The sequence below is a fragment of the Oratosquilla oratoria genome, chromosome 31 (genome assembly GCF_046742065.1).
Source record: "Oratosquilla oratoria isolate Oo_2021 chromosome 31, ASM4674206v1, whole genome shotgun sequence".
Classification (NCBI taxonomy): Eukaryota; Metazoa; Arthropoda; class Malacostraca; order Stomatopoda; family Squillidae; genus Oratosquilla; species Oratosquilla oratoria.
Window position 1 is genome coordinate 43,864,781 of NC_134807.1, and position 17,004 is coordinate 43,881,784.

At 40.4% G+C, this 17,004-nt stretch overlaps 1 protein-coding gene across 2 annotated transcripts in view; it reads left to right on the forward strand.

The window, feature by feature from the left end:
* The window catches only part of LOC143041528 (N-acetylglucosamine-1-phosphotransferase subunits alpha/beta-like), a 142,691-nt gene that overhangs the window by 119,911 nt on the left and 5,776 nt on the right, over positions 1-17,004 (forward strand). For both annotated transcript variants that reach the window (XM_076213509.1, XM_076213510.1), the window contains exon 17: positions 6,738-6,996. In XM_076213509.1, the coding sequence (XP_076069624.1) occupies positions 6,738-6,996 (259 nt within the window). The remainder of the gene's footprint in view (positions 1-6,737; positions 6,997-17,004) is intronic.

Consider the following 17,004-nt stretch of genomic DNA (forward strand, 5'->3'; position numbering starts at 1 on the left):
TTTGCCACTCCGCACAGTTTTGTAACATCAGCAAATTTGGAAACAGTAGATTTTAGTCCATGGTCTATATCATTTATATATACTATGAATAGAAGTGGCCCAAGAACGGAACCCTGAGGAACTCCACTTGCAACACTTTTCCATCCAGAAGTTTTTCCATTTAAAACAACTCTCTGTTTTCGACCATTCAACCAATTACTAGTCCAACCTAATAGGATACTACTTATTCCATGCAAAGCTAATTTAGTAAGTAGTCTTTCGTGTGGGACGGTATCAAAAGCTTCTGCAAAGTCTAGATATATTAAATCTATATTGTTTCTTTTGTCATAATTCGAGATAACTGTGTTGTACAATGCGAGTAAGTTAGTCACGCAAGAACGTTTCCGTCTGAAACCATGCTGGCTATCATTTATCAAACAGTTACTTTCTAAATGATGTTCGATAGCATCTCTGATGATAGTTTCCATTATTTTTCCTACGATTGAAGTCAAACTTATAGGCCTATAGTTATTGGGTTTCTTTTTGTCACCTTTTTTGAATATGGGAGTAACATTAGCTAGCTTCCATTCTCTTGGGACATCTCGGGATATGATGGATTTCTTGAAAATAATTTCTAATGGAACAACAATCTCATTTTTCATTTCCTTTAAGATTCTTGGATGCCAACCGTCAGGCCCTGGTGTTTTATTAACTTTGAGTTTGTCTATACACCTTTTAATTTTTTCTTTTGTTATATTTACCATAGTAAGTTTACCCCAGACTTTTCACAGGTTTCAGTTTGGAATTCACTTTGAGGTGTTTCGTTTACGAATACCGAGCTAAAATAATTGTTTAAGATATTACACATTCCTTCATACCAAGGCTTTTTTCCCCCTTACAAGGGAGGTAGCCAAAAAGGAAAAGGCATAAAATCATTCCCACCCATTCCATCCCTGAATACACTCCACCCTCCCTCTCATCTTAGCACCTGGATGATGGGTCATCCCTGCACCTTGTCCACTGCCCTGGGTCAGAAGCAGTGTCGCAAGACACAGCACATCCACAGCAAGGCCGCTTCATTAAATTGGCGACCCCCCCTCTCCGTCCCCCGATGCATAAAGGAGAAGACGGGGAGAAATCCCTTTGGGCTGTGTCAAATTTACTCACACATACTACCTCACCCCCCCATCCCCCCCGCCCATTCCACCTCATGCATCACAACATCATCCATAGACAACCATTCTCCATTCACCCCTGTCTTCTGTCCTCTCCCGTCCTTCCTCAACAGACATTCCCCTCTTCCCCAAAGCCCCCTTCGTCCCCTCATGTTCAATCCCTCCACATCTGCCTTCCATGCCTCTTTTACTAGTCTTTCTTCACTCATTCTTACCATGTGCCCAAACCATCCTAATACTCTTTCATCAACCCTATCTCCCAACTCCCTTTCCACCCCTGTTCTCCTCTTCACCTCCTCATTTCTCACTCTAGCCTAGTAACTCCCATCATACTTCTCAGACACCTCATCTCAAACACATCCAAACTCCTCCTCTCTTCCTCTCTTATGTTCCATGTTTCTGCCCCAAACAGTGCTGTTGGCACAATCACTCCTTCATACAGTCTCCTCTTAGCATCCATTCCCAAATGTCTATTCCTCATTACATTTTTTAATCCACCAAGGCATTTACTCACTTCTCTCAGTTTACATTCTACCTCCACCTTCACTCCACCTTTTCCTGCCACATTTGCACCCAAGTATCTAAAACTATCCACTTCCTCCTGTCGCTCTCCCTTAATCCTCACTTCCAGACTACTGCCACTTTCACCCCTTGTACATCTCATCACCTTACTTTTACCCACATTTATCTTCAGCTATCTATCACACACACTCCCAAACTCTGTCACCAACTTCCTCAGTCCCTCCTCTGATCCTGCCACAAGCGCAGTGTCGTCAGCAAACAACAGCTGGCTCACTTCCCACTTTTCTCCATTTTCTTTAACCACCTCCAATCCCTGACCCACTACCCTTGCATTTACCTCTCGCACTACCGCATCCATGTATAAGTTGAACAGCCAGGGCGACATAACACATCCTTGATGAAGTCCCACCTTTACCTCAAACCACTCACTCTCTCCATTTCTAATCCTGACACAAGCTCTACTACTCTCATAAAAACTTTTGACAGCTCCCAGAAGCTTTCCTCCTATCCCGTATATCCACAAAATCTCCCACAATGCCTTTCTGTCTCCCCTGTCGTAAGCCTTTTCCAGATCCATAAAGGCCCAAAAAACCTCCTTCCCCCTTTCCTATAGCTTTCTCACATATTTGTCTTACCACAATAATCTGATGTTCACAACCTCTTCACACTCTTCCTCACCAATTACTCCTGTTCCTCTCCTAATCCTCTCAATCATGATCCTCCCATAAACCTTCCCAACTACAATTAACATCACTGAGCGTATGCATTGTTTGTATATTGTTATATTAGTTTCTTTGTTTTGTCCAAATGTTGTTCCAGTGATTGACTTAAGTGCATTAAGTCTAGGTGTGCATTTGTTTTTTATGTTTGTGAGGTGTTGTTTGAAAGACATGGATGTATCGTATGTTACACCAAGAATTTTCGGTGTGTTTGTGTGTGGTATTAGAGTGTTGTTGATGTAGAGATGAGGTATGTATTTGTGTTCTTTTGTCCAGTTGGTGAGAAGTGTTGCTGTAGATTTGGTTGGAGCTATTTTGAGTCTGTTTGTGATGAACCATGTGTTGAGTGTGTCAAGGTAAGGCTGGATTATTTCTGCAGCTTTGTCTGTGTTACGATGTGTGCATGTGATTGTTATGTCATCTGCGTAGGAAGAGATTTGTATTTCTGAGGTGTCTGGTGTGGGTAAGTCATGCATGTATAGATTAAATAATGTGGGGGATAGAACTAATATAACAATATACAAACAATGCATACGCTCAGTGATGAATTATGCGAGTCCTGCATGGGCTCCTAATCTCAGTGAGACACACCACAACACCCTTCAAATCATACAAAACAAAGCCCTAAAAACAATTACAGGCTGCACAAATACAACACCTACAGACCATTTACACCATGAAACAAAAGTCCTCAAAGTCAAGGACCACCTCGACATGAGAGGCACACAAACACTTGCTGCAGCCACCACAAACACATCACACCCACTACACTACATAGCAGAACACCCACACACACCAAGAAACATTAAAACTACACCCAAAGACCTTTATTACGCACAGATACTCTCTTCTCTTCCTCCACAACCACCAAATACCAGCCTCCGGAAACATATTCATAATCATATCACTCACCGCTCCATTAACACACTGAAAGACAACACACTGCTGCATGCCAGACCCCCTGATATCCACCCTTCTGAATCCTCTCTCCCACGAAAGGACAGAGTCCACTTGGCCAGACTGCGATGCGGTCACCACCCAGCACTTCTAAGCTACCAGAAGAGGCTGGACGACCGTGTTGTGAACAGCTGCCCAGGATGTAACACTTCACCCCATACCATACAACACATAATGGAAGACTGCTCGGACAGACAGTCTAGGGAACGACAACAACAACAACTACACTTAACAAGCTAATCCCTCTGAAACTACTACATTCACACTTGTCTCCTTTTCCCTTGTAAAGTGGAACTATACAGGTACTCCTCCAGTCCTCCGGCACTCTATCCTCTCTCCAGGAAACATTAAATAACCTCACCAGCCAGTCCACCATCACTTTACCTCCTTTTTTTAGACATTCTGCATGGCATCCATCCAGACCAGGTGCCTTACCTGCTTTCATCATCTTAACAACTGCCTTCACATGATCCGTCCTTATTTCTCCTCCATCTTCCTCTTACTGCCTTCTCTTCCATTATCATCTCTCCATCTGCACCTTTTACCTTTTATTCTCTACTTGATTCGCCTCCTCTTCCTCTCTTAATTTCTTTCCAAAACATCTTTTTATTACTTTCAAAATTTTATGTCATACTCTTACCCCATTTCACATCTGCTCTCTTCTTTGCCTCCTTTACCTTGTGCTTTACTTCTCTTTTCTTTTCTTTGTACCTCTCATATGACTCCCTCGTCCTATTTTGTAACCAATCTGTGAAAGCTCGCTTCTTCTCTTCTACAACCTTCTTTGTTTCCTCATCCTTTTCTTCTATTTCCTCCTGTCCTTGTTCCACACACCATCTTTGCACACTTTGTGACTCCCTCCTTGAACCATCCCCATTCCTCCTCCACACCTAGCTCTACTCTATCCTTCACTCCCTCCCACTCCTCCTTCAGCATCTTCTTGTACTCCTTCTCCTTTTCCTTTTCATTCAAAGAGTTCACTCTAAAGCACCTCCCTACCTTTTGTCCCTTTCCTCTTCCTCCATCTATCCTCCACTCTCAACTTACCTTCCACCAAAAAATGATCTGATATTGCCCCACCCTCTCCCCTTAGCATATGTACATCCTTAACTCTTCCTATCATAATCCCATTTACCACTACATAGTCCATTAACGCTCTGTCTACCACCCTTCCCTCCACCAGCCTCTCCCATGTGTACTTATGCTTGACTTTCTTCCGAAACACTGTATTTGCTATCATCAACTCTCTTTCTAGACACATTTCCACCATCAACTCTCCACTACGATTCTTTCCTGGAACTCCACATTTCCCAACCACTCCATCAATTGGATCATTTCCTACCCTAGCATTAAGGTCTCCCAGTACTATTACATTGACATTTCTCCCTAAATCCTCTGTGCACTCATTTAAATCTATCCAAAAAGACTCCCTTTCTTCTACACTCTTCTCACTTCCAGGCCCATATGCACTTACAAAAACCCACATCTCCTTTATCAGTTTCACCTTCATCCACATTACCCTTGAGGAAACCTCCTTCCACTCCACTACACGTTTACCTATCTCTATAATAATAAACACAGAAAATGCGATCAAGCCAGTTCACAGATATAATCAGGACACTGACATCCTCATATACCCACTCACCCCATGTGATGGAAAGATACACGAGGACAATAGTAAAGGACAAAATGTCAAGCTGGAGAGCAGTAATGAATGGAGTGCCACAAGGTTCAGTGGTTGCACCAATAATGTTTCTTGTCTATGTTCTATGTCAGTGACATGATGAAGGAATAAGCTATACCAACATGTTTGCAGATGATACAAAAATCAGGAGAAGAGTGAAAAATGAGGACAAAAGAATATTGCAAAAAGATCTAGATAATTTTGCATGGAGCCAAGAATGAGAAATGAAGTTCAATACCAAAAAATGCAAAGTACTGGAAATGAACAATAGCAGCAAAAGGCCATCCTTAACCACTTTAGTACAATAACACCTACGTAGGCATTATGAGGCACAAGTGGGTACATGAGGATGCTGGCATCTGAATTTTTATTATATATTTTATTTGTAGTTGTACATGAGTTACCTGAGATTCTGTGAACTGGTTTGATCATGTTTTCTGTGTTTGTTATTACTCAGAGTAAAAGAGGAGTAATACAGCAATGACTTTATATTTTTTGTAGTTGTACATGAGTTACCCCAGATTCTGTGAACTGGTTTGATCATGTTTTCTGTGTTATTACTCAGAATAAAAGAGAAGGAGTAATACAGCAATGACTTTATATTTTATAATGCGAGTAGTGTGATGGAAATTACATATAGCCTATGCTGGGTGTGAAAATTTGAGTCATAATGAAGTGGTTAAACTAGTCCTTAGGAAGGAAACACATTAAAAAGGCAAAAGAGGAGAAAAACTTGGGAGTGTTGATAAAAGACAACCTGTCACCTGACAGACATATCAGCAGACTAGTGGGGAAGACATATGGACTACTGAAGAAAATTCAAGTGGCACTCCATTATATGGATGAAGAGATGAAAAAAAAATCATCAAAACCCTGATACATGCAAGACTGGAATACACATTAGAAGTATGGTCCCCACACTGAGTGAAGGATATAAGCAAGATTGAGAGAATACAAAGGGTAACAACCTAACTGGTCCCCAGCCTGACAGAAACCATATGAGGAAAGACTAAAGGTTTTGTTTCTGCCAACTTTGAAAGATAAAAAAGAAAGAGGTGTCATGATTACAGTGTTCAGGTCACTATAGGGGATAAATTGCATTGATAGAAAAGATTTTCTGATTAAAGATAGGAGGGCTTTAAAAGGTTGCGGAAGTTAATTAAGAAAGACCACATGTTGAAAGGATGGGAAGAAATACAGTTATCCATATAAATGTATAAATATGTGGATTAGCTTAGAAGGTGATATAGCCCAAGCTCAAACAAGACATGAGTTCCGATCTAGACATAATAATTGGAAATCAGAGATATGATTAAGAATTAGGTAAATACATAGGCAACATCATATAGAAGAGGTTAACAATTGTTTTGACCTAAAAAACAATGTTTTGTATTTCTTCATCTCTTCTATATACAAAGGGCTTCTTCCTCCTTATAAGGGAAGTAGCCAAGTCATCATCATATCTTACTATTGTATAAACATCTACAATTTTAAATTATAACCAGATTTTTGAACATTTTTTCTCCCTCCTTTTCTCTTTGGTGTTATTTTGTAATTGTACTTTATATTTACCAAATTGCATGTAATTCGAATGAGCATATTATGGATGGGGAGGTACACACCTGTTTTATACCCCAGCTGGAGTTGGGTAGAGGTGTAAAACTGAGGAACTCATATGTGGTAAAATATTTTATTTCCCAGGAAATTTGTATGCTTGAATAACAACATGGACTCCAAAAGGAAGGATAATGAGTTGATCCATGCATTGGTGCAGGACACCTATGAATCACTCTTCCCCCTTCCATCAGCCTTTGAGCTTCCACCTATGTACAGAAATCGCTTCTTGTATGCATCAGAGCTGGAGAGCTGGAAACAGTGGCGCAACTTTGTGCGTGCACTGGTATACGCCAGTGTTGCTTCATTGATATTGCTAACCCTAATCAACTTCTTCAGTACTGAAGTAAGTGGCATTGCATGTCTGTTGGCTTGTTCATGTACTTACCATATGTTAACATATAAAGCAACTGGGTTTACAAGACAGTCCCCAAATTTTAATGTTAAACTGAAGGTTTTTAGCCATACTTACTGTACAAGACAACCCAGCCTTGTACAGAAGGGTTATGACTTTTTTTCAGGTAGCCTGTGTTGGTAAATGATGAACTTTTTTTTACATACATATACCAAGGCTTTTTTCTCCCTTACAAGGGAGGTAGCCAAAAAGGAAAGGCATAAAATCATTCCCACCCATTTCATCCCTGAATACACTCCACACCCCTCCACCCTCCCTCTTATCTTAGCACCTCCTGGATGACGGGTCATCCCTGCACCTTGTCCACTGCCCTGGGTCAGAAGCAGTGTCGCAAGACACAGCACTCACAAAAATATATTTTGTTAAATTGTGAGAAAAATCCTATTTACAAAAGTCTTTGTTTGCAATTGAATATAGCTTACAGTAAACTTTAAAAAAGGGTTTTAAAATTGTGAATTACTGCTTATAAACTTGTCAGTTTTGCAAGTGCTGTGAAGCTCTTCCATCAGCTTCACAACTCACTCAGCCAGTATATTTGAATGAGGCATATCAAGCATTGATTGTTCCTCCATCCAGTGGGTGGAAAAAAATCCTAAAGTCTTAGGACACTTCAATTTAGAGACAGTATCATGTAGTTCATTATAAGTGTCTTTAAATAGTGCTGATTTGAGAACCATGCCTTTGCCCATGTAGTTGCAATGAAGTTGCAAATAGTTTTCAGCAGATCTCTCCATTTTGGAAGGAGAAAAAGCAATCAGTACAAAGATTGCCTCTGAATTCCACCTGGCACTGTGAAGGGAGGGCAGCTTCTGCCAGTTCATATGAGTCAATTTTTCCTCCGTCAGGTAGAAATTATATGCTTCAGAGTTGAAAAAGAAACTTGAAGTCATCTTTCCATCCAGGGTTTTCATGTGTTGGCATTATTTCTGTGCCAGAATAGCTTTTTATAAGTCCTCCTGTGTTTGAGATGAAATGTCTGAGAAGTATGGTAGGGGTTACCGTATTTTCCGGCGTATAGTGCGCGACTTTTTTTCGTTGGAAGGGCCTAAAAATGGGGGGTGCGCGTTATCCGTTGGAGCGCATTTTCTACGGCCTATGATAAAAATTCTGCGGCTGTGTGTGTAATTTTTTTCACAATGTGACGATGTTGGCCGTCACAAAGTCGGGACGGCACACTTCTCCGTGACGTTCCATGAGAACAAGAAGAACAGCCATGGTGACATGAAAGAATACGCCAGCATGGGCTATATAAATATTTGGTATAGGTAGGTATCGAATCTTATTTTTCATGTTTAAATAGGCCTAAACACCATGAAACATGATCAATATTCATGATATTTGCCCATGTTCACAGCATCCTAGTTTGAATTTTTATGTTGGCTTTGTTGTTTCACTTTAGGTATCGTGCAAATTCCGTTGGGGCCATTCATAAACTCGTGTCAAACACCTGACTACAACACCCTCTTTCAGGAGTTATATCTAAACGTCACCTCAATGAGAGACTGTCCTATTTCACCACTGTCATTGCAGGTTCAAAGCTAAAACGAAACAGTCTGTAGTTTGTTTCAGTATTAAATAAAAAATGGTAAAGACGAATTATTTCCTCAAGATATAAAATGAAAATTTTCTGTAAAAATCCCGAAATTTTTCTGTATATTTTACTTTCAATAAACTTTTTTTTAGATCATATTTCCTACAAAATATTTAAGCTACAAAGTAATAAGGGACCAACGCACAACATGAGTCATATACAGTACCGGTACATGTAGTTCCGACTTTTTCTTAGTTGTGTCCTGATTGATGCCTAAACTAACATTTAATTTAGTGACAAATCAACAGATTTCCCAGCGGTGGCTCTAGCCAATGAAAAATACTTCTCCATGTTAGCTCATTCACATGATATAAATACCGAGGTAAAACTGCGTTATAGACAAATGCGATCGGGCATGCGCGTTATACGTCGGTGCGCGCTATCTGTGTACTGAGATAACGAAGTGCATGGGTGCGCATTATAACCCGATGTGCATTTTAAGCCGGAAAATACGGTACTAGGTTGGATAGAGTGAGAAACGAGGTGAGGAGGAGAGCAGGAGTGGAAAAGGAGATGGCAGATGGGGTTGATGAAAGAATATTGGGATGGTTTGGACACATGGAAAGAATGAGTGATGAAATATTAGTAAAAGTCCTCCAGCACTCTACCACTTTCTAAACAAACATTAAACAACCTCACCAGCTAGTCCATCACTGTACCTTCCTTTTTTAGGCACTCTGCATGACACCCATCCAACCTAGGTGCCTTACCAGATCTCATCATTTTAACTCCTTCCATACGGTGACGCCTACGTAGGCGTCATGAAGAGCAAATGGGTACATGAGGATGCTGATGTCGGCGTCTTGATTATATTTATTGTAGTCGTACCTCCGTGACCCCCATACTCTGTAAACTGGCTTCATCATATTTTCTATGGTTATCAAAATTCAGGGGTGAAAGAGAATGATCGATACAGCCATGACTTTATTTTTGATAATGCGAGTATTATGACGTCTGGCAGCTAATGCTGCCCGAGAGATTTTGGCCTGGAGTGAAGTGGTTAATAACTGCTTTCACCTCAGCTCTCCTGATTTCTCATCCATTTTCCTCATTCATCAATGTTATTTTTTTAGCACTTACCACTACAACTCCCTATTCTCCTTCACATTTAGCAACTCCTTAAAATACTCTGCCTATCTTCCTCTTATTGGCTTCTCTTCCATTATCATCTCTCTATCTGCACCTTTTGCCATTTCTTTTCTACTTGATTTCCCTCCCCTTCCTGTCTTAATTTCCTTCCAAAACATTTTTTTATTACTTTCAAAATGTTCTCTCATACTTTTACCCCATTTCACATCTGCTCTCTTCTTTGCCTCTTTTATATTGTGCTTTACTTTGTACTTCTCATATGATACATCCTATTTTGTAACCAATCTGTCAATGCTCGCATCTCTTCTACAACCTTCTTTGCTTCATCATCCCACCACTCACTACCTTTCTTTCTATTTCTTCCCATCCTTCTTGTTCCATACACCAACTTTGCTCACCTTGTGACTCCCTCCTTGAACCATCCCATTCCTCCTTCCCATTCCTCCTTCCCATTCTTCTCTCAGTGAAGGCAGTTAAGATGATGAGAGCAGGTAAGGCACCTGGTTTGGATGGACGTCATGCAGAATGTCTGAGAAAAGGAGGTACAGTAATGGTGGACTGGCTGGTGAGGTTATTTAATGTTTGCTTAAGAGAGGATAGAGTGCCAGAGGACTGGAGGAGTGCCTGTATAGTTCCACTTTACATGGGAAAAGGGGACAAATGTGAGTGTAGTACTTTAAGAGGGATTGGCTTTTTAAGTGTAGTTGGAAAGGCTTATGGGAGGGTCTTGATTGAGAGGATTAGGAGGGGAACAGAGGGAGTAATTGGTGAGGAACAGTGTGGGTTTAGGACAGGTAGGGGTTGTGAGATCAGATCTTTGTGGTAAGACAGATATGTGAGAAAGCTATAGAAAAAGGTAAGGATTTTTTTGGGGCTTTTATGGATCTGGAAAAGGCTTATGGCAGGGTGGACAGGAAGGCACTGTGGGAGGTTATGCAGATATACGGGATAGGAGAAAAGCTTTTAGGAGCTGTCAAGAGCTTTTACAGGAGTAGTAGACCGTGTGTTAGGATTAGAAATGGAGAGAGTGAGTGGTTTGAGGTAAAGGTGGGACTTCTTCAGTGATGTGTTATATCACCCTGGCTGTTCAATTTATGCATGGATTGAGTGGTGCGATAGGTAAATGCAAGAGTGGTGGGTCAGGGTTTGGAGATGGTTAAAGAAAATGAAGAAAAGTGGGAGGTGAGCCAGCTGTTGTTTGCAGACAACACTGCGCTTGTAGCAGGATCAGAGGAGGGACTGAGGAAGTTAGTGACAGAGTTTGGGAAAGTGTGTTAAAGAAGGTAATTGAAGATAAATGTGGGTAAAAGTAAGATGATGAGAGGTACAAGGGGTGAAAGTGGCAGTAGACTGGAAGTGAGCATTAAGGGAGAGCGACTGGAGGAAGAGGATAGCTTTAGATACTTGAGGGCGAATGTGGCAGGAAAGATAGTATGGAGGTAGAATGTAGATTGAGAGAAGTAAATTCCTAGGTGGATTAAAAAGTGTAATGAGAAATAGACATTTGGGAATGGATGCTAAGAGGAGATTGTATGAAAGAGTAATTGTGTCAACAGCACTGTATGGGGCAGAAACATGGAACATAAGAGAGGAAGAGAGAAGGAGTTTGAATGTGTTTAAGATGAGGTGTCTGAAAAGTTTGATAGGGGTTACTAGGCTGCATAGAGTGAGAAATGAGGAGATGAGGAGGAGAATGGGGGTGGAAAGGGAGTTGGGAGATAGGGTTGATGAAAGAGTATTGGGATGGTTTGAACACATGGAAAGAGTGAAGAAAGACTAGTGAAAGAGGTGTGGAAGGAGTGAACATGAGGGGGCGACCTAGGATGAGATGGATAGATGGGGTAAAAAGGGCTTTGGGGAAGAAGGGAATGTTTTGGGGAAGGATGGGTGAGGACAGAAGACAGGGGTGAATGGAGAATGGTTGTATATGGATGATGTGATCCATGAGGTGGAATGGGTGGAAGGTGTGGGGAGAGGGAGTATGTGTGAGAAGAATTTGATGCAGCCCGAAGGGATTTCTCCCTGTCTCCTTTTCTGCATGAGGGGACAGAGAGGGGGCATTGCCAATTTAATGAAGCATCCTTGCTGTGGATGTGCTGTGTCTTGCAACACTGCTTCTGACCCAGGGTATTGGACAAGATGCAGGGATGACCCGTCATCCAGGAGGTGGCAAGATAAGAGGGAGTGGAGTGTGATAGGGATGGAATGGGTGGGAGTGTTTTTTTGGCTACCTCCCTTATAAGGGGGGAAAAAGCCTTTGGTATATGTATGTACTCCTACTTTTCTTTCTCATGTAAGCACTTCTTTCCCAATTAATACCTCTTAACTCATTTTATGATGCAAATGGTAGTTGTAAATGTTTGAGCAGTATGCTACCAGTCTTTTTTTAAGACGTGTGAATCATGAATACTAATAAATCTATATACCAAAGGCTTTTCCCCCCATATAAGGGAGGTAGTCAAATCAAAAGGCACATACCCACTCCCAGAATGAAGAGATGAAAAAACTCATCAAAACTGTGATCCATCCAAGACTGCAATATGCACATAGTATGGTACCCGCACAGAGTGAAGGATATAAGCAAGACTGAGAGAATACAAAGAGCAGCAACCAAACTGGTCCCTAGCCTGGCAGATAAACCATTTGAGGAAAGACTAAAGGTACTGGGTCCACCAGCGTTGAGAGAATGAAGAGAAAGAGGTGACAGTGTTTAGGTTATTTAAGGGGATAGATTACATTGATGAAAAAGATCTACCTCTTAAGGTAGAAGTAAATTAGGAAAGACCACATGTCAAAAGGATGTGAAGAAATAGTTTTCCATATAGATGTGTAAATGTGTGGAATAACTTAGGTGATATAACCAGAGCTCAAACAATACACGAGTTCAAATCTAGAGGTGATAATTGGAAATCAGAGATATAGATGAAGTTGGAACCATACATGAATTTGAGTCTAGGTATGTTAGAAAATTAGAGAATAGGAAAGCAGACACAACGAGTGTTGCTCCTTTCTTGTGTTCTACAATTAGGTAAAAACCCATTTCACTCCTAACCATTCCACTCCCATCCACCACTCTTTCTTCCCTCTCATCTTAGCTCCTCATGTATGAAGAAATGGTAAAGAAAATGCTAGTTACACTGATAAGACCAAAATTGGAGTACGCTGCAACACTATGGACACATAGTTCTAAATAAAACAAAGAAGCTAGAAAGAATTCAAAGAGCAACAACAAAGATGGCACCAACACTCTTCAATTTGACTTACAAAGAAAGATTGGATAAACTAAATCTACCAACCCTGGAACAAAGAAGAGAAAGAGGCGATTTGCTAACCATCTACAGAATTATGAAAGGGATGGAAATTCTTGATAAAGATGACTTACTAAAGTGGGACAGAAAAAAACAAACAAGAGGACACGAGAAGAAACTTAAGAAGGACAGTTACAGAAGAGATCTGAAAAAGAATAGCTTCCCACACAGAGTGATAGATATCTGGAACAAACTAAATGAGGAAACAGTGAGTGCTAAAACTGGGTGCGGAATGATACAAAAGTGGGTCACTATGAGCATAGCTCTCTTCCCGCAAAATACAACTAGGTAAATTCCTACATCCTACTCACTCCCCTGGGTCAAAAGCAGTGCAGCAAGACACAGTGGATCCACAGCAAGACCATTTCACTTAATCAGTAAACTCCCCCTCTGTTCCCTATTGCAGAAAAAGAGAAGATTGGACGAAGTCCCTTTGGGCTGCATCAAAGCATCCACATAACCACTCCCTATTCCCATCCTTACATCACAGTATCATCTATACACAGCCATTCTCCACTCACCCCTATCTCCTGCCTTTTCCTTTCCTTACTCAACATAATTCTCCTCTTGCTCAAAGCCCCTTTCAGCTCATCCATCCATCTCATCCTCAGTTGCCTGAAGTTCACTCCATCCACCTTTACCATCCACACCTCTTTTACTCTTCCTTCACTCATTCTTTCCATGTGTCCAAACAATCCCAATACTCTTTCATCTGTCCTATCTGCCATCTCCTTTTCCACTCCCACTCTCCTCCTCACCTTGTTTTACTGTATTCAAACTTGTAACCCATACCATACTTCTCAGACATTTCATCTCAAACACATTTTAAACTTTTCCTCTCTACTTTTCTTAAATTCCAAGTCTCAGCTTCATACAGTGCTGTCAGCATAATCACCTCTTCATATAATCTCCTCTTTGCATCTGTTCCATAATGCCTATTTCTCATGACACTTTAATCACCCAAAGCATTTACTTGATTTCCTCAATCTACAATTACCTCCACCTTCACTCCTCTCTTTCCTGCCACATGCAACCACAAATACATAAAACTGTCCACTTCTTCCAGCCTCTCTCCTGTAAAACTTAATTCCAACTCTACCATCTTCTACCCTTGCACTTCCTCTAGCCTCTCTCTTGTAAAACATAATTCCAACTCTACCATCCTCTACCCTTGCACATCTCATCACTTTACTTTTACCCATATTTACCTTCAAATTTCTCTTATTGCATACCTTCCCAAACTCTATCACTACCTTAATCCCCCATTAAACCAAGCCACGAGTGCAGTGTTGTCAGCAGACAACTGGCTCACCTCCCACTTTTTTCCATTTTATTTAAATATCTCTTTCCCTGCTCATTACCATCATATTCACCTCCTGTACCACCATCCCATTCATGTAGATATTGAACATGACACATCCATGATGCAATCCCACCTTTACTTCAAACCACACTCTTTCCATTTCCAGTTCAAACACAGGCTCTACTACTCTCATAAAAACTCTTGACTGCCCTTAACAGTCTTCCCCAACCCTATATATCTGCAAAACCGCCCACAGTGCATTGCTGTCTACCCTGTCATAAGCTTTCTCCAAGTCCATAAAGGCCCAAGAAATATCCTTTCTCACATATCTACCTTACCACAAAAAGCTGATCCATGCAATCCCTACCTTTCATAAACCCACACTGCTACTCACCAGTTACTTCCTCTGTTCCTCTCTTGATTCTTTCAGTTAAAACCCATAAGCCTTCCCAACTACATTCAACAAACTGATCCCTATAAAACTACTATACTCAGGTTTGTCCCCCTTTTCCTTATAAAGCAAAACTATACAGACACCTCCAGGCACTCTACCCTCAGACACACATTAAACAATCTCACTAGCCAGTCCACTATTACTCTACTGCTCTTCTTCAGACACTCCACATGACACCCATCCAATCCAGGTTCCTTACTTGCTTTCATCATTCTCAAAATTACTTCCACTTCATCTTTTCTTATGTCTCCATTTTCCCCTCCCATCACTCATTTTCTTAGCTCCTCCCACTGCTGCCACCAACCCCTCCCTATCCTCCTCCAAAATACTCTGCCCATCTTCCTCATACAGCCTCCTCTTCTGTTAACATCTGTCCAACTGTGCCTTTTACATTTTCTTCTCTACATGACCGACCTCCCCTTGCTCTTAACTTCCTTCCAAAACATCTTTTTATTACTTTCAAAATTTTCTGTCATACTCCTCCATTTTACATCTGCTCTCCTTTGTGCCTCCTTTATCCCATGTTTTACTTCTCTTTTTTCTTTGTACCTCTCACATGCTTCTTTCATCCTACTTTGCAACTAGTCCCTGAATGCTTGCTTCTTCTCTTCTACTACCTTCTTCACTTCATCCCACCACTCACTACCTTTACTTGTATATCCTCCCATCCTCATTGTTCCAGGCTGAAAGAGTGCTGGCTTACGAGCGAAAATATAAACAAGAAACGATCAGCGTAGGCCTTGTTGTTTATACGTGGGGTGGTAAGGCTGTGCATTCGTGGTGAAACAATGTAGGTCAAAATTGTATCTCCGTTACTTTTTTTTTTTTTTTTTTTTAATGTTCTTAAAAATGGAAACCCCTAAATCCAAAGACGCAACTAAAAGAAGCCTGGAAGAAACAAAAATCGAAACTCCACTTGGAGTAGTGAGAAAAAAATCATGCTTCGCTTCAACACCAAGAGAATACCAAAGATTAGACGTAAGTAGATTTTCCGGGTTTGAAAGAGAAGGAAATGGATTACTAAGAGTAGAGATGGATAGAGAACCCAGATACAGGAACATAATGAGGAGTAGAGATCTAAGTGATATCGTAGATGAACTATTAGAACTTAAAAGCGAATATAAGATAATGTACCAGGAAGTATCAAACCTAAGGAAAGCCAACGAAGAAAACAATAGGGAGATAGACGAGTTGAAAAAGGAATTAAAACAGCTTAAGGGTGATAATGAGAGGTTGAAAAGTGAGGATAATAGTAGGAACGAGGCTCTGAAACGAGAAATTAAAAGTCAAATGAAAGAAGTGACTGAAAAGGTGGAAGAAAAAATTAAGGAGAATGACCTACAGGAAATAAAAAAACAGTGGAAAATTGAGCGGGAAAGTCTGGAAATATCCCTAAAGAAAATAATGGAACAAGTAAAAGATAACATAAAAGAAACTAATTCAGGTTATTAAAGAGAAAAGTAACCTAGTTAGGGACACAGTGGATAGAAAAAGATGTATAGTAGTCAATGGCATTAAAGAAAAGCACAACGTACCAAGATATCAGAGGGAAAAGGAAAAAAAGAGATTGCCAAAGAAATACTAAAGGAATTACAAACAGATGAGTTAGGCTGGGACCGAGAAATCGAGGAAACTCATAGAATGGGCAGGTACTCTAAAGATAAGCAGTATAGACCATTAAAAGTAAAACTTAGATCGCAATCAAGTGTAGAAGAAATTTTAACTAGAACAATGAGATTAGCAAGCAATGAACAGTACAAAAATATATTGATTAAAAAGAAATGAGTGAGGAAGAAAAAGACAAAGAAAAGGAACTTAGGAATGAGGCAAATGAAAGGAATGAGAATAGAACTGAAAAAGAAAAGGAGGAGTTTTTTTGGAGAGTGATAGACATGAGGCTGAGGAAAAAATACATAGTCATAGGGAAAATGGAAACAAAGAAGACAGAAGGGGAGGAGGAGAAAGGAAACTAAAAATAGCTTACACAAATATAGACTTAATAATCTCAGGAATAAACGAATTAAACAATTTTCTAGTATTAGAAAAACCAGACATAATGGGAATTGTAGAAACCAAATTAAAGTTCATACTAACACCCCACACTGTGGGACAAGGTGAATATAACTGTTGGACAAAGAATAGAAAGAACAAACAGGGCGGAGGAGTTTTAATTTTGGCCAAGAAAGATTTAACT